General features: G+C 43.6%; 1 protein-coding gene across 2 annotated transcripts in view; it reads right to left on the minus strand.

Moving 5' to 3' along the window:
• EPHA3 (EPH receptor A3) overlaps positions 1–23,992 on the minus strand; it is a 234,468-nt gene extending 210,476 nt beyond the window's left edge. For both annotated transcript variants that reach the window (XM_037378144.1, XM_037378143.1), the window contains exons 1-2: positions 23,788–23,992; positions 5,443–5,507 (exon numbers count right to left, since the gene is read on the minus strand). In XM_037378144.1, the coding sequence (XP_037234041.1) occupies positions 5,443–5,507; positions 23,788–23,884 (162 nt within the window). In that variant the 5' untranslated portion in view covers positions 23,885–23,992. The remainder of the gene's footprint in view (positions 1–5,442; positions 5,508–23,787) is intronic.
• Between the last annotated feature and the right edge of the window lie 2,460 nt (positions 23,993–26,452).

A 26,452-nucleotide genomic window follows, 5' to 3' on the forward strand; every position in this document is an offset into this window, starting at 1 on the left:
TGACTTTCAATCGCCAAAACAGTCTGCTTGCATTTCAGACCCGATACACAAGTCGTCAAAGGCAGGGTGACAGTAGGAAATATATGAACTTGTAAAGAGACCAGAGCTTAGGCAAAACATAGATAAATCTTGGTTGTAACAGGGTGCATTGTTTTAAGAAGTCCTAAGGAAATTCCACTGGTAATGAATAGGAAAAAGAAAGTGCATAATAGCATAACATGCCTGTTTTCATTCTGAAAAAAAAAGTACTTTTTTGTTTTACGAAGACAACTTTCAGTTTCAATCTTTTGTCTCATACTGATTGTTTGATATCATTTGTTTTACTTTGAAACTCATTTTTACAATCACCTGGTGATACTGGTAATACTCCCCACTTTAAATACAGTATCACTTAGAAGTTGACAAGATGAGTCTGGGGACTCAGACAAAAAAATGATGCAAACTAAGATGTCAATCAGTATCAAAAGAAAACTAGAATTAGCCTGTTTCACAAATTTTTCTATCTGTTGGCCAGTTTCAAGGGGGAGGGTTTTGACAGCTCAGCTGCCCTAAGATTCTGCACTGGTGTGAAAATAAGAGACGTGTAGAGAAGAGAAACTGTGTGTGCCCAGCTGAGGGGAAGACTGAAGCGTGACACCCAGAACCCACTGGCACTGAGGACCTACTGCAAAAAAAACTTCAGTCACAGGATACAATTAACCGCAAGACACAAAGCTGCAGGAAAACAAACCTCATTATTTCCACCGCTTGTGGAAAAACTTATAATCTTGAAAATATCTTCCATATAAACAGATGAACTTCCCGTTCACAGCAGCCTGGATACGCGATTCTTGAAAGCAGTTTGAGTGCACCTTAATCACAGGCAAAATGTAACTGCACAAGTTCTCCTCTACCTTCATCTAGTCACAAGGGATATCCAAACACTTATTTTAGTCATACTCTTCTGCAGTCATTGTGTTCATGATATCCTGGGGGGGAGCCCAAAATGTTTTTACGGTGCCACACATGAGCCGACTATTGAAACCAGAACAAACGCAGCCAGGGAGACTGCCACTGTCATGGGTGGGCAGTAATACAGTCTAACGTGACAAACTACTTTCAGGCCTTTGAAATATAAGAAAGGAGGCATTTTCCTCATTTTCAGTTGGATCTTTGGATTCTAACCCAATTTTGGTTGATGGAAAAAGGTCTCATTAATTGCAGTCACGCATGCTTTAGCCTTCCTAGCACAGCACTATTACAGAAGCAGGGAATGTTGCCCTTCTCTAATACTCACAAAACCAGTTTCCATTACTGAGACGATCAGCTTGCTTTGTTCAAATGATCACGGGAGCGATCACTAAGAAAAAAAGCAAAGTTATTTACACCAGGTTTTCAAAGCATTTCAAGTGTACAGGTGGCAGCTCAAATATGTGCCCAAAAGTTTAAGTTACTGAGCCTAGCCAGCTCTCAAAGAAGTCAGATGTTTCTGAAGAAATTCAGGGACCTAGAAAGCTCTCACAATCAAAGATAATGTCTTTATTTCCCAAATGGCGTTTTAAAGTTCTGCCCACAGTTTACTAACTTTGATCACGTACAGAACATGCTGTGGTTGGGATTTTTGTTGGGTTTTTTGGCTTGGTTTGGGTTTTTTTTTTTTTTTACAATTATCTATTACATGACAGTAATAAATGCCAGAGCACTCTTTTCTCTAGTTACAAGCAAAACAAGATAAGCATGATTTCTCTTAATTTTCTACAAACTACCTAAAAGAAATAGCGCCCAAAAGTTTCAAGTCCACAAATATAAGTAGTAAGCATGTAAAGATCAAGTCACAAGTTGGGTGACTGCAAAACAACGTACTGCGATTATGACACAATTTATTTATTTCTTTCCCTCAAAATTCCCAAAGATTGCGAAGCAGGAGTCAAATTAGATACATCTCTTACTAAAAAAATTACGCTGAAACCAATACAACTACTCACATGAATATGCAGAGCGGGATTTAGGCTGTACTCTTTTTGTCCTGTATGAATTATCCATCGCATTTCTATTGTATATTATTAAAGTGACTTGCTTTTTTATCCTCCCAACCCCCACATCTGTGCTGCTGTAATTTATGTGAATTGCAGTTAATGATCACTTGCGTTATGCTTAATCAGCATATCAATAATATACTCTGCACAGACTAAGTAGCTCTTCTTTCTTTCCCCTTTAATGAAACCTATAGAAATGGAACTGGTATTTGACTGATTGGCATTACAAAAAGGTTGCCTAGGCAGGTGCTGGGGATGGTAGTACAGGATACAGGCCTTGTGGCTGCTGCCAATCATGCTCCAGCATCAGCAAAGCCCGCTATTATATTTTTTAATTCTGTTGCCTTGCTATCTAGAGGGGCCGATGTTTTGTACTTAGGGGATTTTAATGAGCTTGACCAGATTCAGTGTTACTGGCGCCGAGGCTGTGGCTGTGTGGGATCATTCAAGGAGAGATCACATTCTTACAGGGTGATATTATTAACCATGGTCTAATACACTGCCATTAGAGTGTTCTTACGTGGGACACAGAAATCTTGGAACACAAATGAGCTATAAATCTTAACATGAATATTCAGGAATTTCTGGAAAGCTGTTATTATACGTGCCCAAGTCAAGGCAGACTTAACAGAAGAAAGAACCGCTGAATGCTGAAAATGACAGCCAATCCATTTGGGTCATTTTGCCGGAAAATCAATCAATATCAGGTATCGATAAGACAAAATTATTAACCTCTTAAGAGGTTTATTAAACACATTGGCTAAATTATTTTTAAAAATTTGGTAAGTCACCAGCCTCAGCATACTGACATTTATGGCTTCAGATGAGAACACTGCTACATGCTGGAGAAGAACTGGCACACCACCAATACTCTCATTCGTGAATCACAGCCTCAAGTGTAGCTCTATTAGCTTTACCTTGTAAATCACCACTATGCTATTAGCAATCTTTCAATATGATGTGACATCTTTATTATAATGTTTTTCCACTAAAGTTTAAGTTCATATTTTAGTTAGCTCAGAGACAGATGCAGCCATATTTACCAGGTTTAATTAATTGACTATAAATAAAGGGCTGTAAAAAGAAGGCATCACTTTCACATGATGTTCAAGTTGTCATCATTTTACAGCAAAATGCCAATTCAGATAGGATAAATGTTACTATTTCTATACTTTATATTCATGTTTCACTATGTAAGCTTAAAATTTCACAGTATTTTGAAGGCTACAGTTCAGAGTCTCAGTTCTCTTACAAAAACACTCACAGTACATGATCTACATTAATTTACACTACCATGCAATTTTTAATTAAGAATTTCATTAACTTGTAAGAACATCAGTACAATTCCATGATTTACTTTGGCTTCAGTATCTGTGGATACTACAGTAAATAGGAACAGCACGCACAGACACACACAAACAAGTTGTGCTGGATTTACCTGACAAAAACTTGCAGAAGCTAATAAAATTGCTTTGGGAGATTTGGGGGCCCTTTTTGGTGGGGTAATGTAGCACATCTGTTTTTCTTATAGCCCCCAAGATACCCTGCATCATTCCCTACCAACTGCTTTAGGAATCCAAGGCAAGAGAGACACAGCTGCAGGGAGCAGAACAGCAGATCTGCACAGCTGCAAGGAGATGAACAGAGCAGAAGAGTAAAGCAGAGGAGGGCACAGCAGATGGGAAGGAAAAAAAAAAAAAAGCTTTGCAGAAAAAAAAAAAGAAAAGAAAAAATGCAAGTGAAGACAAAAAACCTGGTGAGCTAGAAATTGCTGGAGAGTTCCCTCTTGGACATCCTGTTTATAGAGGTCTCTTATTGGGAAAAGTCAGCGGGAACCACACTAGAAAGAAACATGAACCCTCTTCCCACTTCTTCCCCATGAGAATGGAACGATTTGCTCAGAAACACAGAAAAAGATCCATGTGTAAACTAAAAAAAAAAAAAAGAAAAACAATCAAAAAAACCCCACCAAAACCAAGCCTTAATCCTTAAATACTGCTGAACACCTGCATAACACTTAATATCAAGAAAGCACTACTTAATATTAACAACTGAATCCTGTAAGGCAGAGATGCAAAAGTATTGTTACCACTGATCTCTGTAAAAGCGATAAAGGTGAAGTTCCACCTTGCCCAAAGGCACAGAAGAGTCAAGAATCGGACGTTCATGATCCTACAAACTACCAGGCAGACACCTGCCAACGCTGAGAATTCAGGACACCATTGGTATGGGAAAAGGACAGTTGCTGGACTCTTAGCTAGCAACTCCACCCTCATCAAAACTACAGTTTTGATTCCCCAAGGAGTTGCAGCGGCAGTGCTCTCTGGCAGAGGTTTACTCATTGGGTTGAAGACACAGGCAGAGACACGCATGAAAACTTCTAGAAATTGTAATCCTAACAGTAGAAAACCAAAATAAGTCTGCCACAGAGGAAGGAAGGAAAAGCACCTTAAGGGCAGGCACAAGTGAGAGGACAGCAAGAGAAGGAGCCACAGGTCTCCAAGTGCCTTCTGGCAGCAGACCCGATGGCACAGCGGCTCTGAGGGCCAGGGAAGCGCCAGGGCTTCAGCCTGCCCAGTGTTCTGGGTGGGTTTGTTTGCGGGGACAGGATGCAGGAGTGCAAGTTTCTCCTTGCACATCTGTGCTGTGCAGTGTCAAAAGAGAGTAATGGCTTGTTCTGGCACACACACACACATTCCACAGAGACAAGAAGTCGGGGAGCGACCAGATATCAGCACCACACACAGCCGTGCACTGATGTTAAGTCATCAACCATTTTCAAGAGACTGGTGGCAAATGCCATCTCAAAACTGATGGAGTCAGCAACTTTAAAAGCACAGGTGCTCTTAACTGCATTTCTACTTCTCCAAATAGAATGTTTAGTTTCATTAGATCTGGATGCAAGGTAAACAAAAAACAAAAAAACCCCACAACCCTCAAGAACATTATTTAACCATTTCTTTAGCAATATTTTAACTCCTAAGTAACAGTAGTTGAACAATTCAGCACAAAATTTGTAAGTACTGCTTACGTCTACACATTTTTCACCTTCCACTACTTCCATCTGAATAAATTAGCAAGTAATACCACAAAACAGTCCCATGATATCTTTTAAAAATACACATTGCAACAAAAGAAGGAAAGTCACTAAACAGGACTATTTTTGTTTATTTGTTTCATGCACCTTTTGCTTTCATTTTCTCCAATAAAACTGAACTCTTCCTAGGGATTATATGCAGTGCCACGTACGTTCTAAGGAGAAGGCACCAGAGCTATATAAGCTATATATTGCAAGTGTAGAGCAGACTATTTTTGAAGCTCCAAAGAACCGGCGCTATTGCACGGTGTCCTCTGAAGAGGAAAAAATGGTTAAATAGCACATTGGTCTGTAGCAGCACTTTTCCATTTCACAGTCTAGTGAACTCACCCCATGTGATGGGTAGGAGATCCAGCCCAGCTCCCCTTGAATTGTTTTTGAATCCAGCAGATTAACTACAAAAGAAGACAAAATGAAGAGGAATGAGTTTCATTTGCCTCTGTCCAGTTAACCTCAGTTACCCGTACCGAAAAATGTGTTTATTTGGGGACCTTGCGAGCAGTTGATTTGTTCAGGTGGCCTGGCAGCTAGCTACAAAGAAGAAAGAGACAGACAAATGAAAAGGATCATCTTGTTTATCTTAAAACACGGTATGAACAGCGGATGGGGGAACTTTTCAAAACAAGAAAAGTGACAAAAAACAAACAGTGGACGGCTGGCCAAATTAATTACAGCAGGGGGTGGGAACAGAGCGCTTCCATCAGCTGCACAAACTACAGCGTTTTCCCCTTGGATGCCTGAAATTTGGGTCAATGCATCTAACTACATAGGTGAGATCTGAATATTTTAATCATTATTTGATTAAAGGCCTGTATTTGGCATATATAATTTTCTCAGAATACAGGAATAAATAATGAATGCTGATTAAAGTCTTTCCTGCAGTGCTTGCTTCCTTCTGATCAGATTTGTTCTCAAATTGTCTTGCAGTAGTGTTTCCTAAATGTCATGTGTAACACATTAGATACAAAAGTAATTATTTACAATGTTACAAGTTCAGACAAAGCTAGTTTTAAAGAGAGCCATCAAATCATTGCTAATCTTGCTATTATTTTTTCTTTTGAAAGGCATACAACAATTTTCAGAGTAAGAAGGACGATTTTATTTGTAAACAGTGCGACACAGACATTTTCCAGTCAAACAAACCACAGTGGGTTTTATACCCATTTTAAAACATGACAGGTATTTAAAAATCAATAAACAAATACAAATGAAAGGATATACCTCTTTGGTATTTATTCATTTGCTTTTTACAAGCACCAAAATAAATTCTGTCCCTTGCCCTGGCCGTACAGTTTCCAAGTGCTTCATCACAAAGTTCCCTACATAAACATTTCTTTCTTAACATGAAGTAGAACAAGGTGAATTGATACAAAGTATCATACAAAAAAAATAAACAGGCTCTCTATAGATACAAACTACCACAACATCACCACCCTCTCCCAGCTGCACCAATCTCTGCACCATCAATATTTATTAGCTGCAGTTTGGGCTTCTGCCCCAACCACTTTTTTTTTTCCCCCCTTCAATATGGAAATTACTGACAATAAGAAAAGAAATAAAATTCCCTTGCATATGATGAGATTTAACACCTCTGTTATAGGTGGCCACTGTAGCAATCTGAGCCACTGCAGCTCCTGGGGTTGTCACTGCTCCCAGAGCAAACGGTCTGGGTATCCGTGCTCCAAGAAAGTAAAAGAATGGGACTAAGAAGGGGAAAAACGAGGGAAATTAATTATCTAGGAATCTGCTAAGTTATTTGTATTATTTCCTCATTCTCCTGTTAATTGCCATTTAATTTTGGACATCACTTACAAAATAAGAGCTATGAAAGCATTATTTTTTCCTGTTATTGGGATGTACGGGAGGAGACGTGGTAGGGAAAACCAAGCACACAGTATCAGAAATCAGGCCATGTTATAAACAACCACCAATAGACACATTTGTGTGCAACTGCATTTGTGCCGTGTATGTGTACATACGCAGTGCGATACCACCACGAATGTGCTGCTCTGCCACCTACGTGAGGAAAAACGTTTCCCCCCGCAGTTATACACCCCTTTAAAAGAAAACAGAGGTGTTTTGAACTTTTCCCTACATCAATAAATAAAAATATCTTTACCAATCTTAGGGAAAGAACATAATGCAGTATTCTACATTTCTTAGCTCTGGGTTTATCAATAATTAAATTCTCAATCAGCTACACAAAGAAAAATCAGTCAGCCCTTTACTGAGTGCACAGGGCCCTAGGCAGGCTATTCTGAAGCAAGGTTTTCATCTATAAAAAGGAAACACTAACAAAAATACTAAAGGAAAAAGTGCACGTCTTGCTTTTGCGACTACACATTCCCACAGATGATGAATCTCCTGGGAGAAGACAGATATGTCTGTTGCAATACATGGTGGTGAAGGAAGTATGGCTTTTGAGGTAAGTTACTTGGCAGTAAGTTACTAAGGCAAATCACTCAGGAGTAAGCTTAAGTAAAAGATCTATTCTTTAAGAACGAGCTTCTTGAAAGCACAATTGCAGCCACTCTGAAATTTATGAATTCACCCCAAATTCATCAGTCTCATCTGGGAAAAATAAACGGGCAACAGACACAGGACCTGGTGGTACTTTCCCTCCCTGGACCTGCCAAGCAGCCCAGCAGTTACAGCGTGCCCCCGCGGTGCAGGGCAGCCTTCAGCATCACCGTCCCCATCTCTCCGTGCCACCACCATGACAGTCAGCTCCCTACTGCACACTTACCAGGTTACCCACTACTTCTAGAAGAAGCACTCACAGGCATTGCAATAGAGCGGGGGGGGGGGGGGGGGGAGGCAATTAAATATTCAGCCCAAGCCACGCATGCCCCAGGACACCCATGGGGCAACATGTGCTGCAATCAACTGGGATCAAATCTACCACAGCAAGAATATTTTTTTCAACCTCTCTCCTTCATTACACCCACCTTATCTTCCTCACCTCCTGCAAACTGGCACCACTAGGCAAATGGCTTTTCCATGCTCATACACATTTCACTACGTTTTAGAAATCCAAAGGGGAAGTTTCAACACTGACTACAGTAGGCTTACACTTCAGATGCAAATCAGAGAATGCAAGCAGGTACCTAAAAAGAGTGGTATGAATGCTCCCATTAGTGACCAAATAAATAAATCAATCAAAGCAAAGCTATGTTCCAGGCTTGTCACTTTATTAAGAAAGTAGTTTTGTGCTACACTTTTTTATATGCTTTCATACTGCCCAGTTTTCGACTTCCTCCGTTTTCATTTGTGCAAGAATGAACAAAGCATGTCATGTCAAGTAAGTATTCAATATCTAGCAAAGCAAGTTCCAAAAACCTTCAGTTCCTTCACCTGTCTAGCCACATGGTCCTCAGTGATAATAAAGCCCGCCCCCTCCCCCTCCCCCCCCCCTTTTTTTTTTTTTTGGGGGGGGGGGGTGGGGTGCAGGGGGGAGAGGGGAATACCAAGAAATAAAAGACCAGGGGAGGGAAAAAAAAAAAAAAAACACACAGAAAGAAAATATAATACTGACCCTCTAGATAACTGTCACTTTGCCTGGATGCCTTCACCCTTTGTTTAGTAAGAATTATATTACAGGCAAGCAGAAACACAGAGCAGACTGCCCGAGTGCTGCAACTGTTTAGAACCCAACTGAAGTTCATACATACAGTACCTTCTCTCTACTAAAAAACTGGAGGAGAAAAAAACTAACACTTTTCACCAAAAGTGTACTTGTTTTTTAATAGTATCTAAAATGCAAAGCCTGTTTCCTTTCAGGTAGTCACCTGAAAAAAGCACCTCCCTCTCCCTAAAAAAAAGCTTCTATGACACTCGTTTTCCCTGTGACTTCCAGAGAGCACTGCACACCTCCACAGAGAGCAAACAACTCATACAGAACTTACAGGCTGCCATGATAATGGTCCCAGACAAAATCAACAGGGAAGGCTGGGGTTATGTTTTGTCATTGTACGTCCTAACATTACACATTAATCTGGAAACTGAAGGAGAAAATGGCATTTCCCTACACAAAAGACTGAAGAAATACGTAAAAAACAGATTAGATAGTTGTCTGAATTTTTTTGCATGGATTTGCAGCAGTAGAGAGTAAAAAATAAAACTTTACACAAGCCCATGATTCATATAGCGACTCATTCCAACTGTTTTCAACCCTGATATATCTTCTAGCATGGCAAAAGGCAACACTTGGTCACAAAACTGGCCTGACCAATTCATGAAGTGTATCACAAAGATATATTCAGTCAGATCAGCGGCAGACATATCTCTGTGTGACCCTCGTGTTTTTCCACATACAATTAAAGTGAGATGAAAGCCAACACTTAAATGTACTACGAATACCTATAGCCAGGTATTTACCAGATGAAAGAGGGAACTGAAGAGCAGAGAGCTCTAACCTCTCTCGTGCCACTGTCCCGTGCAAGGTGCATGCCTCCAGCTGCACGAGCATGAAGGGAATTATACAACTTAAGAAAAAGCAAAAACAAAAAAAAGAGGTCAAGCTATTTTGTGCGGCAATATATTTTCTTTCGTTGCAAGCATAACTAGCAGGTACCAGAGCACCTGGCCCAGCGAAGAGCATTGGTTGTGCAAGGCATCGTAACCACAGGTCAGATACGGTCCTGACTTGGGAGGCTGAGTACCCACAGCTCCCACCTTCTTAAATGAGGTACTGAGGAACACAAGAAGTGGAAAGGTTGGCATATTATATCCCAAAAATAAACCTCATAACTCCTCTTCCTCCCTATTATCACTTTCCAGAAGAGAGTGAGGAGGTAGTTTTACAAGTCAAGCCACATGAAAGAGAATCAGCATTTCCAGGCTCCTTCTGAAGCTTATCTGTTTCTCACACAACTCATTTGCTCTCCTTGTACCTCCTCCTCCTGCAAAACTGTGTGAGCATCATTCAGCTAGCTCTTACAGACATCTTTGAGGTTGACCAGCCGGTTACTAAGGGTAACTCTTAAACTAGCTGAACAGTTTTGTTGCTATTGATGATTCTTTCCTACACAATGCCTTGAAAAGGATCAGTGGTTATGCTAAGGAGACACAGAGGAGTTCTCATAAAACAACTTGAAAGAAAGAAAGAAAGTGCTGTCTAATAACCGCAGTGTCCTGCACTGGTTCCCATCATGTAACTAACTTGCTTTAAAACTAGCGGTAAGTACGAGGGAGAAGCTACTGCTATTAAAAATACTGCAGTGCTGAACAAATGGAGCAACCATCACTTCTGGCTCTGAATGTCAGCAGCTTGGCCCTTGCGTACAACAGCCTCGCTCCCCACGCTGTACACCGTAGCTAGCTCTGCCAAGTGGCAGCATAGCAGCAAAATGCCGATTAAGAACACGTTCTCTTTTTAGGTCTCTCCTACCTAACTCCTCCGGCCCTCCCTCCCCACCACTGCGAGGGAAAGCCTTATTACTTCCCTCAACGTGCATTTCTGCCAGGGGGTAAAGGTGAATCTCCTTCCAGCAACCGGAGCAGGGATGCGGACATGAAATGCAAAGCTTGCTTGCTCTCCTTTTGCTGGCATCAGGCAGAAGGTGCACGAAGGCTTGGGTGGAATTTGTCGCACGGGCCCCTCACGCTACCAGAAATCCCTTCCAGCTTGAGCATGATGGTGGAGGGAGGACCCGCTGCGAGGCTCACCGGCAGCAGGTTCATCAGGGCTCACGTCAGTGATAGAAAGATAACTGTAAAACTAACACGATACCTGAATATAGGTAGAAAGCAGCGGCATTTCCAGAAACATGTTGAATAATGACTGCTACCACAGACCGAACGCAGTATAAATACACCTCTGCCCTCCAGTAAAAAAACAAACAAGTAAATTCTGTGCCAGGTAGAACCACTCCGAGGATCCCCCTCACTGCCTAGGAAGTGGCAAGGAAAACCTGCTAGAAGGCAACTTGCAATATCTAAAGAAACACTTACAAATAACTTCACCCCTAGAAAGCATTTCCAGCTCATATTCTTTACAAAGAAAATAGAGAGCAACAGCCAATGAGGTAAAACATATACAATATTTTTTCTTCATCTAATTTACATTTTCCAATTAAAGGTTTTTTTAAAAAAGCCAAGAACAAGAAACCACCACTGTTTTGTCTTTTCCTCTTTGGCATCAAACTGTCAGTTTAGAAATACACCAGCTGGTTATTAAAAAAGTGCCAACAAATGGGGAAAATTGTTTGCTATGCAACCAAAAATTAAAATTGTATAAAAAAAAAAAATGGTGAATGCCCATAATTGAAATGTGTCATATAATCCTGAGCAGCAAAGAAAATCCTTTGCGGCAGGAAGACAGCCAGAACTTGGGTTTGGGGTGGGACAGAGCGGAGTCAGCACAAACCCCGGTGTGCAATTTTAGAATGGTGGCCTCTCCCCAGCAAAGGGGATTTGCACCTGGATTTTCATCTACCTACGAGTACAGATTCGAATTTTCTCAACTCTCCGATCCCTCAGCAGTGGTAAAAGTGAAGTAAGAGCAGCAGCAGATCACCTTTGTGCCTTTGGTTTATTCCAAGGCTAGGTGCAACGCCAACTAGGATCAGCTATCTTGTTGGTGTTGCTGGAATCGTGCTGAAATTTGTAAGGTAGACCACAAAATCTTCGGGAAGGACAACATATCAGTAACATCGGTAGGTAGGAAAGCACCCCGTGAAGCGGTGCTAACACGTGCAATACTCTCCTCACGAAGGGTGTCCCACAGTGAAGCCTGGTTTAAAGCAGCAGACTTGAGGCCTAATTTACTGTTTGTTTCTTGTGATTTTACGGTCCTGCGCTTCCCATCAAATATTGTAGTGAAGAAGTTTATTATTCTCAGAAGAAAACAACCTTAGCGTAAGAGATCTTCTGCGTCCCCATCTACTAGCTCCGCTTTTATGGTTTTGTCTCCCTCCAGCCTGGGACACCCCAGGAAGCAAAGTGACACTAAGCTACAACAAAGTTTGGCCCATTTACGACACAAACTCCTTTCCAAATGTGAGATTTCTCAGTGAGATTTCTGCTACAGCTCAAAGCCAGACCACAGTCCTTCGAGAGGCACAGCGCTGTGAGGTCTGCACTTTCAACCCTCCTTGCCTGTGTCTTTGTACTGTACGATACAAATGTGATTTTGTGCAGAACGTTCCAAATTTGGCAACTCTCATGTTCAATCTGTGGTTAAATTGCTGACTGAAGAGCTCCACCAGGGTTGGGGCAAGAGATGAACAAACAAGGAAAAACCAAAATGAATTCAAAGACCGTTGTCTGATACTAAACACAGGAATCTTCACAAAAGATGACTGGATAGCCCAAGCCTCCATCATTTTCATTTAAACGTACTGTAAATAACAGTTTCCAAAATTAGGAAATGGCATCACAAGTCTCAGCTGAAAAGACAAAAGACTAGCAATACATGTCAAGTTACCCTACACATCGTTGCTCCTATAGAACACAGAAGGTTCCTACATCAATCTGGATTATTTGGCAAATTCTGTTTTAACGGCAGTTACCCCAGCTTTTGAAGCTGAAGTGTTTAATTTTCCTCCCTGATTTTACTCTCCTCATCAAACACTCTCCAAAAGCATCTGCAGCCAGACTTAGATACCTCTGGTTCTCCTGCAGCTGGATACTGAAGCAGCCAAAGCAGGAACCTCACTGCAAGTTTCCCTCAAGAGGCTGCCACGAGCAAGGGAACACAGGACAGCGATAAGCAGTGCAGGACTGCCTATAAATATACGCAGGGATTGTAAACTGCAAAACCAGAGGCAGTCAGGGAGGCTCTGTGGTCACACAGCAGCCCTCTCCCTGCGTGCAGCATGAATTGTGACACTGCTAGGGATGGGCTGCGCTCCCGTGCCCCCGTGCAGCCACTGCCCTGCGTGCCTCAGCCCATCACCTGCGCTCGACGCCAAGCAGCAGCTCTCCAGCAGCCTTCCTCCTTTCGCTCGGTACGGAGCCTGCACGCGCAAAAGGGACGCCGCTGTCCCAAGTCTCCTGGACGGACAGGGTGATCGGTTCCAAAAATAAAAGCCTCAGGTGAGAGGTTCCCGAGAGCAAAACCACAGAACGATACTGTTCCTTAGCAGGCAAAACTGGAACTTATTTCAAAGGGGCACTGAAAGCAAGCAAACATTTTGCTGCTAGAAACCTTAGGAGCGCTCCCATAATGCCAAAAGCCGATCTCCCCCATCCCGTTGCGGGGGGACTGCAGGTGACAGCTAAGGCAAGGCGGCGCATGCGACGCTTTCCCCTTCCCCCCTCATCAATCTCCATCGAGCCGACGCGGGCGTGCAGGCACGCTCCCACCGGCCCTGGCACCTTGCAGAAGCTGTTCTGGCTACTGGAAAGAGAAAATCAAGACAAGCCGCTCCTGCACCGACGATGACATAGGAACTCGCAGCTCTTTTCATAGGAGTGAGGTGACAAATCTCTGCGCTGCTTTTTCTCGGAGTACCTGTCTGAGTAATGCTGACAACTGCCCATCCATTCTCATGGATGAACACAGACAAAACAGATTTTCTTTCTTTTTTTTTTTTTTTTTTATTTTATTAGTTTGAAACACGAGACTTCTCTTGATATCGTTAAAGTGGCGTAAAGCTCAATTTCCAAGTATGCAAAAACATACGACTGGTGGGCTGGAATGCAATGTTTATCAAAGGGGCCTAATAAGGTTTCACTTTTATTAGGCTATTTCCTGTAAGTTGATATGTGCCAGTTCTTTTCATTAAGACAAGGATATAAAAATTAAAAATGGATTAACCTAATGGGTTCCAAATTACTGTGTCACTTTCACTTCTTTGCATTTTTTTTTTTTAACCCATTCCAACTGGTCCTTTTCCAGTGCCGCCGACAAGAGGCATAAACCCTGGGATATCTGAATTACTGTTCTGCTGAACATCACATTCAGATCCAGATCCTGCAAATCTTATCCTGCTTTACTACTATAGCATTAAATCTGACATCGGTAAAGCGCAGCTCTAAACACGTAAATACAAAACGGGGGCCACTGTGTGAAAAAGGAGTTGAAATTGCAAAACCCAAGTTCACCTTTCTCAGGAGAAAAAAAAACAAAACAAAACACAAAACACCACACATATACCAGACATTGAGGATGAGACCCAGCTTAAACCCAGCCACTCCATGCCTCTCACTAGCCCAGAATCGAAGTGGGTCTCCCACAGGACATGTCACCATATGCCTACGTCTAACCAAAACTCAACAGCAAACATGACTCAATTTTAATAAAGCACTTCTTCAAAAAGCCTTAAGCACACTGCACAAGGAAGTCTTTTCACTGCTGCATTCTTCCTCCCTTGGGGAAAAAAAATAACATTCAGTGCTCACTAGTTTTACAGAAGATCTGATAGATTTGGGGTCTACCACAGCATCACAAAGGCCCCCCCGGGAAAGGCTTCGAGCAACTTAATGTGGGCAAAACCATGTTGCACCATAGCGTCCAAGTTCACTGAAAGTAAACTGAGAATTCGAAACCCAGTACAACACAGTTTCTAGAATTCTAGACACCAAAAAAAGTGTCCCAGAAGAGACACCTGGGCACATGCAGCACCCACGACTAAAAGTTCCTAAGTTCCTACAAACTGTACTGCAGTTCAAATATATTCAAAGTCCTGAAATCTCCAAAAAAAAAAAAAAAATCACAGCAAGTAATCAATACTCCTTTGAGGACAGAATTTTTTGAGGCAGGCATCAGAGCATAAGTCCAGCAAATGACCATTCATTTGTTAAAAAAGCTGTGATACCCCCTGAGTCAACCAGCTGGCAACACGCCACAACTCAGAATAAAAAAAAATAATAATAATAATAATCTCGCTACAAATCACTTTTTAAGAAATTATTCACATGGGGCACAGAAAAACAAAAACCCTTAAAAGTTAATATAGTTGCATTGGCTTTGGTTGACTTTTGGGTAGTTTTGGTGTTTGGGTGTTGTTGTTTTTTTAAGTTTGAAGCACAGAAGTTAAGGCTTGTAAAAAAAAAATCTGAGAATCCTGAATTACTACATGTGGAAAGCCATCTACTCAGGTGTGCCCTGACAGAGGGTTTTTTGTCAAGCTTTTCTTCTCTACTGCCATGAATCAAGGGCTCCAGCTCACATGGGATACGAAACGCCTGGATCCTTACACAGCTACTCCACAGACAAAATAAACCCATAGAGCAAATGACTAAACATCTTGGTGCAAACTGGGGGAGTAAAATGCCAATAGCATAAGAAATCTCCTCAAATGTCAGGTTGAGAAAACCAAGATACTAAACCCAGTTTTATTTTCCAATACAGTGATGTCACCAACATGATATTTTCATTGTTTGCCAGGTTAACAGAATTTATGGAGGTAATTAATGCAAAACATGTGTGCTGAGCTATCCATATGAAAAATGGAATTGCCCCTGACTTCATTCACTGCCTTTGCAACCAGAACCCCACTAACATCTTTTTTCACTATTTCCATATGTGAGAAATACAAATATTTATAACAAAAGGTAAATGCCTAAATGACTGTTCTACTCCCATCTACCCACAAGCCAGTTTTTCAGACCCCTGTCTTCTGCTTACTCCTCTGCTTCCATTACCTTCCCGCAAACTGCTTGGGTTTCCATCACGTTCCACAAACTAAGTGTGCTCCTCACACCTCCAGAACTGCTTTTTCTTGGATAGCACAGACAACTTCTGCTTTGATGCCTTCAACACTCTCTGTCCAGCTTTAACGCAGCTTTCAGGACCAACACAGCCAACTAACCATACAAAGAGCCATGCCATTAAACATCGAAATCTTTTCCTGTGTCTTTTGGGGTTTTTTCTGGGCATCTACAGCATCAAAGCATCCCCCTTCTGGCAGACAGCACGTAGTAAGAAGGAACGGACATGCAGCTGTCCCAATCAGGAAAAGAAAACAATCTCTGCCTTCTACTCTTTATGGGCAAATGTTGGTTTTTTTGGGGGGAAAGGGACAGAATAAAAAGCCCAGGCATGAGAGAGAGACTGCGAGAGAGCGTGGGTAGGTGGGCTGGGAACAAAAGCGACCGATGAGGTGTCCCTGCGGTTGGGTTCTCCCTCGATGGTTTGGGTGAGCACAGTACATTTTCCATAGCCGTAGCCACACCACTCAGGAAAACTGAACTCTCAACCATTGCTGTAGGACATTTGCTCTCTGGGGTAAATCAGATGTGGGAGAAAAGTTTGTGCTGAATAAGACTCTCAGCATCTCAGAACCTGTTCTGAAATAAATGCCTTAAGCGGGTGTTCTCCGTGGTTGGTCATGAATGCTAAGGCTGGTTAGACATAACTTTCTTTTCTTTCTTTATATTATTTTTTAAAAAAAAGAGAAAGCACCATTACAGAAAGATTAAATAGAACAGTAAAAAAAAAAAAAAGCCTCCACCCTGTCTTAACTGCAGCCTCCGTTGAAATTCACCACTGGTAAATCATAGTCATGAAGCTTACTAATGTAAACAAAGCTTAGACTTTCAGGGAGGCAAGGAATTTCTTAATTTGTGGTTTGCTGAGTGTTCAGTTCATTGTCAGCACTGAATTCTGGGTTCCTAACACTGTCATTAACCAGAAAAAATTTGGATTTTGGTCTGATTTTTCTAAGATTCTGGTCCAACTTTAACTTCACCACTGCCTACCTATCCTCTTCCTTTAATGCTTCTCTCCTGCTCCAAGAGATCTCTCAAAAAGCCTTGCCTCTCCAAAAATCAAGCAGAGCAAAACCTCTCTTGCTGCCTTCTAGCTTCTCCACACCTAAATCCAGAAACCCAACATCACTCGTTGCGATTTGTTACGGCACAAAGTTTGTGGAAAGCCTACCATGGACCAAAATATATTTTGATGCTTTAATTAGTACTTATTTAAATGGTAACTAGCCACTCTAGATTTTCAACAAACCCCTCCTTTCTTAGGCACCAATTTAAAAGTTTTCATTTTTCATTAATCTCCTCTTGCATGAGGCTGCTATGCTTTAGCAAGTTTTTTTAATTATTTAAAAAAAAAAAAAGAAGGAAAATAAAAGAGAGAGACCAATGAAATGCAAACCTTTCCATCCAAATACAGGTATAAAAATGGTATATAAAACCATCTGGAGATAAAAAAAAAAAAAAAAAAAAAATCACCATTCCCACACCTTTTTACACTAAACTGCCCTGACTGAACCTTAACATTCATCCTATTGTTCACTTAATTGCTAGCAAGTTTCACCCACTGTTCGTTTGGTCTGCTATTCTTCTTTCATCAATATTTTTCCAGCAGATTAATGGGATTTTCCTCCATATTTTGCCTGAAACAGCAGGACACAGTAGTTTAATGAAAAAAAACAGGAGCGTGGCAGCAACGTTTCTGCTTACAGTGTGTCTGGTTTAATAACATCTCTGCAAATTTAAGCCTCTACATGCTGGTGCTCCATTCAGGCTACCAGCCACTCTCCTAGACTGGAACTTTTTTGTCACCATCCCAAGATTTCTTTCAGGCAGGATTATCTTTATTTCTGTATCTTTATTTCTTTCATCCCTTCACTGCAGAAATTTAAAGGAATCTTCAGTCCAAGAGACTGAATTTTAATCTTGCAGCCGTTTCACACTGCAAAATGAGTACTTACACTGCAAAAGAAGTATGCGTGCTAGGATTTATCACGCACCTAAGGAACAAAGAAGCGCAAAAGTACCGGTAGGGAACACAACCCTAACCAAGCAAATTATTACCACATTCTGTTTCCAAAATTACACCACTGGGAGTTCATATCTAATCTTCTGAATTAAACTATTTTCTTTTAAGTGGTGGCTCTTGTTTACAACAGTTTAAATATAAAAAAAAAGCAAAAGCTACTGCTCTAAAGTGTTTATGGAAATAAGAAGGGCTACACCACTGCAGTGAATTTTTAGCAAAACTGATTGCTTCACAGTAGCCACATGCATTAGTAAAAAAAAAAAATTCTTCCATTTTGTTGTATGATTCCTTAATGCAAGTCTTTTCCTCCTCATAAACGTATTTTCAACAATTTCCAACAACGTTTCAACAAATCAGACAATCCATTTTCATAAGAAAGGAAAAGTTAAAAAATAAATTTTAAAATCCCTACATCTCACTTCAGGAAAAACAACTCTTTGGATGCTGGAATTACCTTTTTGAGCTGCGATGGGTCAGCGAGAGCCCTCTGCCCCACCTCTGAAGTTTTATCTAGTGACTGTGGACAAGTCCAGTCAATTTTGCACCTTAGGGTACCAAAATGTCCTTTCTGTGTATCAATACCAGCCCCACTGAGCAGAGCTCTGAACCGTAACAAAAGTAAGGACATGATTATATCTCCAGTTATCTGTATATTTTTTTTATTTTTTTTTAGCAGAAAAATCAAACAGCAGCTACAAAGCAGCGGTACCTACATGAATTACAGGCAACTTACAGAACTAACTCAGGCTCTGTACAAAAATCTACAAACAGTACTGTTGGATTTGGTAACAGCTCTGTAGTGACCCTCACTGGTGATAAAATCCAGAGCTCTGAAAACAAGAAAATGAACACCTGCATCCGTATTTCTAAACTTTCATCAAGTGGGGATTACAAGAACAAGAGCCATTACATACGTTCCTAGAGGAAAACTTCCAGGTTCTCAAACAGAATCAAAAGTAAGTATACTAATAGCAATTTACCTAACTCCAGCAGATCATAAATAATAAATTTTTAAAAGAGACACAAACCACCACACACCCCCAACTAATTTCTATATCTTCCCGGATGGGAATGAAAAACTAACATTCAATCTGAATACACTCCTGATTTGCAAAGATTTCATGTAAACAACTGTCCAACTTGGCGTGCCTATTATCTGTTTAAGGCTTTCCCTTCTGGAAGTGCCTCTGAAGCCTAATTTCCTGAGGCTGCAAGTACAGGAGAGTTCTAACCCGTGTCTATGCCCTGACTGCTTCGTTGGGTAGCAAATATGTTGTATCCAAATTAACTCGAATAAGAATTAATTGCCGTGTCCAATTTGGACATCTTCGTATTTCAAACATCTGCTTCAAGTTTGCTATAGACAATGCAGGGATTTTTCTTTTTAATACACCGCACTGAAATCAGCAGTAATCGAGACAAAGTTCAGGGACAAACAAAAAAAAAAAATAATTATTCCACGTGTTGCAGCCTCCTACCAAAAATGTTGACAGAAAATGAGGAATTTACCTGACTGACTTGTCCTGTTGCACAGGATTTTAAAAACACCATGGTGTGAATTTTAAAGCACGCTCATTATTTGTCTAATCGTACAGCTTAGGATTAAGCACAGAAGCTTTGAATAAGATACAGCTGTATGAAAAACTGCCCTCTAGACCCCCACGACTTTGAGCTTACTGAAATTAAATTTTAAAAGACATCCCATTAAGATTTCTAAACCTACTTTTAACTTCTTTTGCAGATAAACACTCCAGAGCAAGCTAGAGGCACCAGCAGGAATTGTGTCACAGCAAATGAAGACTTGCTCTGACCTAATGATACCTGACACACAGCGAGGCGAGATTTGTAAAAAGCATTTCCCCGTGGAATCCCTTTTGGTGCTACAGAAGAGTTCCCGGTATTGCCAGCCTTTTCCAAAAATTACTTTAAAAGAAAAAAAAAAAAAAAAAAAAACCTGCGAGAGCGGGGCAGGCGTTTTGCCCCACGTGCAAACACCGTGCTTCTCAGAGCCATGCCAAGAGCTGTCCTGCCCACCCAGACACACTAAGTCATCTTTCGCGACTTTAAGTGTCAACGGAGACCAGCCCAGATAAAATGGTGTTTAATTGCGCAGTTATGCCAAGTTCTGAGATGGTAATCGATGAATAAAAGATGAAACCACATCTCCAAATCCAACGCAGCCTGAAAAAGAGAGGCTGATTGCAACCTTCTTGCTGTAAACCAGAACAGGCACTATTTGAAACCAAGTCCTGTAAGCAGATTTACCTTATTGATCTTTTGGTAGCTGTGTTCACAAGAAATTAATTTTATGCTAGATTGAGAGGTTACAAGAAGTTTCCTGTCTGCACAGTCAAAATATTATTGAAGCAATTCAGGTTGTCAGTAAAAGCTTAAACAAATTTGCTGATAATCCTGTTAATGACCTAGGTCAAGTGTTAACTGTTGTGGGTTATAAAACAGAGAAATTAAGGTTGCTGGTACCCTCAGGCAGGCAATATAGTTACAGAAGAGATTGAGGAAAAATTATTAAATTACAGATTGATATAGCTCATTCGATTTCTTGATACCATAGGAATTACTCAGAAAGAAATTGCATCCTTTAAAAACCCACGATCCTCCCTAGGTGGAAAATATCAAACAGAATGGAAGATCAGAACATGTGGTTTCTGTGCACCTATGGGGTTCGGCTTGTGGCTTCAAACTGGGAAAGTTAGATGTTAAATCTTCCTGACGTTTTCCTGCCTTGCAGAAAACAGCACACACCTTACCACCGCACACAGATAGATCTGAACTTTAAGAGAACCCTCCCGAGCTCCTGTGATTACGTAGGTAAAATGCACGCAGCCTTGCGCTGAGCACGGCTGAGAGTTTAAAAATAAACTCGGTGGAAAATTTTACATTTCATCAAGAAAAAACTCTAACACTTCTTGGGGGTGAAACAAGTAAATAAAAACTCCAGCACTTCAAGAAAAAAAAAAAAAAAAACACAAAGAAAAAAACCACCTGCATTTGACATGACAAAGTAAGCCAACAACGTGCCTTCATCCCTTTCATCCTTCCCTCCCTTCGTCCCATCCACTTCCACTGCAGTATTAGCACTCACTCAGACAGTCATCAGTTTTAATATTAACTTTAAACATTAACTAAAGTTGTATTGAAAAATGTGATACAATTCTTTCAAGTCAAATAAATTATAAGCAATGTTACCAAACATACCCTTGTAGCGTGCCTACTGCAACATTCACGTCCCCTAAAAGTTAGACAATGCTATATAAACACACCAAAAATCAGTTCCATCCTTTATTAAAACAATTCACAAGGAGAATTTCAATGGAAACTTTTATATAAAGTGTAAGGAAAAAATGTATACATTTTTATCTATAAGCCCATATTAACAACCTCTGTCCAAAGTGTTTTTCATTCTTGGTGGTGGAAAAAGAAAACTTTTCTAAATACCCACAGCAACGCAGACACATCTAGTTTCAGGAGGAAATGTATGGTAACAACAGTAGGGAAGTTAAGTGAAGTGGTGAGAAAAAGATTATTTAAAAAGAGGAAAACAATCTTCTGACATGGTCTAAAGCTGCATGCTAACCCTTGATGGTCATACAAATCAGTGTGTCTGCAAATTGTAATAATTCAGATTTCTAAACTCACATCATCAGCCTAAACATGCTGTAAATAAATAAAAGAATTACTGAGCTTTCCTAAGGAAGGGGCTCTGCGTGTGTAAGCGCTTCAAAGTTGATCTCATTTTTAAAAGAAACTGTCAGTGTTCCTGTTTTTGAAAGGAATCGCAAAATACGTACTTGAAAAAAGGAAGCATGCAAAAGTGAGTGCCTGTCCGGTAACTGCATTTATGCTGTTGTTTTCACTATCCATTTTAAGAATATTGCCCATATCGTACAAGTGCTTGAAGCTGAAGGGAGGGAGACTGGAAGCAGAGTCTGCTGAAAGCTGACTCGGGCGAGGATGCTTAATGCACGTTCGGTATGATACCAATTTTTTTCTTCCTTTCTCAATTCTCAGTGACAGTGATTTTAAACAAAGAAACAAAAAGTGGGTGGGTTGTTGGTTTGGGGTTGGTTTTTTGTTGGTTTTTGTGTTTGTTTGTTTTTGCATAATTAGCCTCAGTTTACAGGCTGTGTCTGTCTATCACTGCCGTGGAGGCAGAGCTGCTCTGCTGACTGACAGAACTACATACGTTCCCAAAAAGCTTTTAAGAATAAGACAAGAGTAACCCCTACTAATGCTCTTGTTCTCATTTCTGAAAATCATTTGTGAAAGATGACAACACTTACAAACCAGCACGTATACAGAGGTTTAAAAGTGACCAACTATTAAAACCACATTTTTTTAAGCAACCTATAAAGGGCCATGCATGCAAAACAAATTTACATAAAACATACAAAATATGATATATTGCTCTTCTGGTGTGATGGTACCATAGCTTCCTTCCTAGCAATAAAACCAACTGATTTAAGGTTATCCAGGATGTGCAAAGTTTGAATCTTTCCTTAGTTGGTTCAGGTCCTATTTCTTTATCCTTCCTGAAGTCATTGAAAGTCATTACCTCGCTGCCTTATCCCGCAAGCACCCGGAATATCAGGAAGTACATCAGCGCTACCCATGCAGGAGAAATGATTGCTCTAACAGCTTTGATACCTGCTCCTCTGCACAAACGCTACAGCTCAAGCAGGTGCAGGTTTTACATGGGTGGTTGATGCTGTAAGTTCTTCCCACACTTTGGCCTCTGGGTTCTATCCCTAAAGACGATTGCACTGGACATCCCAGCCGTGCCGGCTGCCTCCACCACCGGGCAACGGAGTGAAAGCTGCATAATTTATTTCTTTTACCATAGGGAAAGAGGGAAAGGGCGATTTAATCTTTTTTTTTTTTTCCAAGTATTTTAATTACTTTTCAAACAGCATCTAGCGGTCATTATTTTTCCCTGAAATCTAACACGTGTTATCATCAAATGTCATCATAAAAATTACCACACCAAAGGAGAACAAACCACTCGTGCTTTGTTACTGGGCATTTACACACGTTCACATCCACACGCGGCATTTCAACACACTGCAAAACCCGCTACGGACTCAAAAAGAGGTTTTATAGGGGAGCAAGCTTCTTTTTGGTGTTAATTAAAAGTTTTGAAGCACAGGACGGCTGCTGAAACCACCACCCCCCTTGCACATCCAAAAGAGCTCACAGCCCGGTTAGCACCGGGGCGAGGGAGACGGGGGCCACCGTTAGCTTTCAGAGCTGATTTTTATTACTTAACGAGGGAAGCTGATTGCCTACGGCCGCCAGCCACCACCCCGCCATCCCAGCCTGCGGGCGCGGCGGCCGGCCCTGCCCTGCCCGGGGAGGCTGGGCACCTGCCGGGGCTGGGCAACCCCCCCCGGTCCCGCTGAGAACCCCCCAGCCCCGCAGAGAACCCCGCAGAGACACCCCCCCCCAGCCCCGCAGAGAACCCCGCAAAGAGCCCCCTCCGGCCCCGCAAATCCCCCTTGCTCCCCACCTCGCCCCCGGTCCACCGCGGCTCTCCGCGCATCGCCCCCCGCGCAGCCCGGGGGTGGCACTGCCCGTCCTTCCCCCCTCGCCAACTTTCCAAGGGGGTTCCCTAGGGTGGGGGTGGGGGTGCTGTTGCTGCGGGGGGGTGGGGGGATTGACCTGACCCTCCTTCCCCCGTCGCACCGCACCGGGCGGCGGCCGCGCGGCCAGGGCGCCAGGCGGGGGCAGCGGCGCGGTCCCGGGGAGGGGTGCAGCTGCCGCCCGGGACCACCTTAACGGGGGGGAAGGGATACAAGGGGGGGAAAAAAGGGGAGGAAAGAAATAGGAAAAGGGGAGGGAGGACGAAAAGGGAAAAAGAAATAGGAAAATGGGAAAAAAGGGCAAGACGAAACATGAAAAAAGGAGAGGAAAAAAAGCAGGGGGAGAGCGCGGCGCGGCCGCCCACCCACCCGCTCGCCCCCGGCCGGGCCGCCGCTCACCTTCGTTGCCGGGGCGGGCGCTCAGACGCCCGGCGGCGCCGAGGGCAGCGCAGAGCAGCAGCAGCAGCAGCAGCGGCGGCAGCAGCAGGCGGTCCATGTCGGCGGGGCAGCGCGCAGGCAGAGCCGCATGTCTCCGCGCCGCATGCCACCGCTCCGCGCCCGCTCCGCGCCGCCGGGGCCGGCACCGGCACCGGGACCATGCCCCGCGCCGCCCGCGCCCGCCTTCGCGCTGCGCCCGGGAGGGGCCGCCCCCGCCCGGCCCCGCCGCCGCCGCCGCGCCGCCCCGGGCCCTAGCGCCGCCCCGCCCACCTGCCTGCCCGCGGGGGGCGCGGCGCGGGGGGGGCGCTCCCCAGCGGGAACGGCGCGCTCGGGGGTCGTGCGCTGGCACACGCACACACACACACACAGAGAGACACGCACACACACACACACACACACACGCACGCACGCACACGCACCCCGCAGCGCGGGGGGGGCGCTGCCAAAGCGCTGGGCGGCGGGAGGCGATGGGCAAAGCGCGGAGGCTCTGCCAAGGGGGTGCCAGCGGGCACGTCGCTCGGAAGGCTCGCTCGGGGCTCTGAGCCGGCCACAAGCCCACGGTCTGCGTTACCGGCCTTTCCTAGGTGGGTACAAGTGCGAAGTGGCGGTAAAGCCGGCCGACTTCCCTAGCGCAGCCGTAGCAGCCTTGCTAGAAAGCCACCGGTTCCATCACCCAGCCCTTCCCAGCCCACGAGGACCCCAGCCCAGCCCAGCCCGCTCCCCGGGGAGCAGCCTCAGTGCCACCCGGTCACAGCAAAGCGGAGCCTTGGCGCTGGCAGGGCCCCCTCGCAGGCACTGCTCTCCGTAGGGGTGCGCAGCCTCGCTCTCCAGGTTGCCATGTCAAAGGTGCGGTTTTGAAGCCTTCTCTACACGCCCGCACCTCGCCTCCATCCTCCTCAGCGCCCCGCAGGCCCCAGAGAACCTGGCGGAGCAGAGGGCAGAGCAGCAGGCGTGCGGCGCTGCGATTCCGCTGCTCCCAGGAGGAATCGCTGCAGAGCAGCACTACCCGGCTTCCCCTTCTGTGGAGCATTTCTTCAGAACATGGACATCTTTCTTCCCAAGTGACTCATCTCAGGTCAGAGCCACCCAGCGTGGTTCTGTGGAAACAGGGACATATTGGAATAGTACTTAGGTCAAATAAATATTTTACTCCAAGCCGAAGTTAACGCATCCACATAGTACGGGGTCTTGCGCTGAGCGCATGCACTGGCTGCGCAGGCGGGAGGGACGGAGCCTTTGGCAACAGATACGGAACTAAGTGCAGAAGTAACGTCAAAAATCGTGGATGCCACAGGAGCCAAACCTCCCTGTTTCACACGTTAAACGCCCCAGCAGCCGGCCCCGCCATAACACCAAAGAATTCCCCTGTGTCTCCTCAGGGCCACCGGCACCCGCCCCTGGGAAGGGCTGCCGGCACCACCCCAGCTCCAGGCTCCCCCCAGCCCCGCCACCCCCAGCAGTGGCCGAGGAGGTGCCGGGCTGGTGCCAAGCCAGGGCCTGTGCCCACGCCTCTCCTGAGCGACACGGCCACAGCCCCGGCCACCCAACCCAGCCGTGCCAGGTTTGCGCTGCATGGAAGGGGGTGGAAATGCCCCAGAGGCCAAGCAAAGCAGGCGTAAGGCTGTCAAAGGCACTCATTTGTCAAAGGACAGAAGTCGGGCATTTGTTTCAGGGGTTGAGGACACGAGCATCACTTTCCTCCTCCTTTCCTGTTTCCAGGTTTGATTCTTCAACCAGATTAAGGAATCACCAAATTAACAATATTGCTTCTTTCATGCCTCCAATGCTTCCTTTCACTTATACTTGTATTTACCATCGACCCTACTTATTTCTTCTCCGGCTGAACTTCCAAAAGGCACGAGCGAGCTGCCCAGGGCTCTGGAGCAGCCGCCTTCAGAGGCAGAGAGAAGGAGGGCAGGGGGGTCCAGCCGTATGCCTAACGCTGTATGGCCCAGAGAAGGGCATCTCCTGTCCTCCTCTGTCTTTCTCAAGGCTCATTTCATTATACCTTTTCATTTATATGACAAAGATGCTTTTCCAAAGCAAGAAGTCCAGAAATAAACCTAATTTCCTCAAAATATTACTGTCCCTGGTAATAAAATCTGGTTTGGTTTGGGTGGTTTTTTTGCAGACCTTTTCCCAGTCTTTTCTAGAATACACAGCTCTCTTCCTTGAGTTCTTCCTTACAGCAGAGGTAAGTCTACTATTTAAAACGCTACGGAATTCTCAGGACCACTAGTTTTGGTCTCTGTGCAGTCTCTGTGGATTTTCTTTCATGATTTCAGGTAAATATTTTTTTTTTACGGTGAAAGAAAAAGGTAGAAGAAAAAGGGTTAGAAAATTTAACAAATCTCTTGGGGGGCGGGGGCAGGGGGGGACACCACCAAAAAATATGATCTGAAACCTTCAGTTTCCAGTTAGTGGGAAAATATACTTCCCAAGAAGCAAAGGAGGGAATTTTTGTTTTCCAGTCTTCAAGCTTTGTGTGTATAAAACATCTGCACCATCCAGCTGCAGCACCTGATTCTGCTCTTGCTCCCCCTCTGGGAGCGGGAGGCTGAGCACCCATCATGGTTTTACCACACAATAATCATTTGCTGAAAAAGGAAAAGAGAAAAAGGAAATG

The sequence above is a fragment of the Falco rusticolus genome, chromosome 2 (assembly GCF_015220075.1).
Source record: "Falco rusticolus isolate bFalRus1 chromosome 2, bFalRus1.pri, whole genome shotgun sequence".
Lineage (NCBI taxonomy): Eukaryota > Metazoa > Chordata > Aves > Falconiformes > Falconidae > Falco > Falco rusticolus.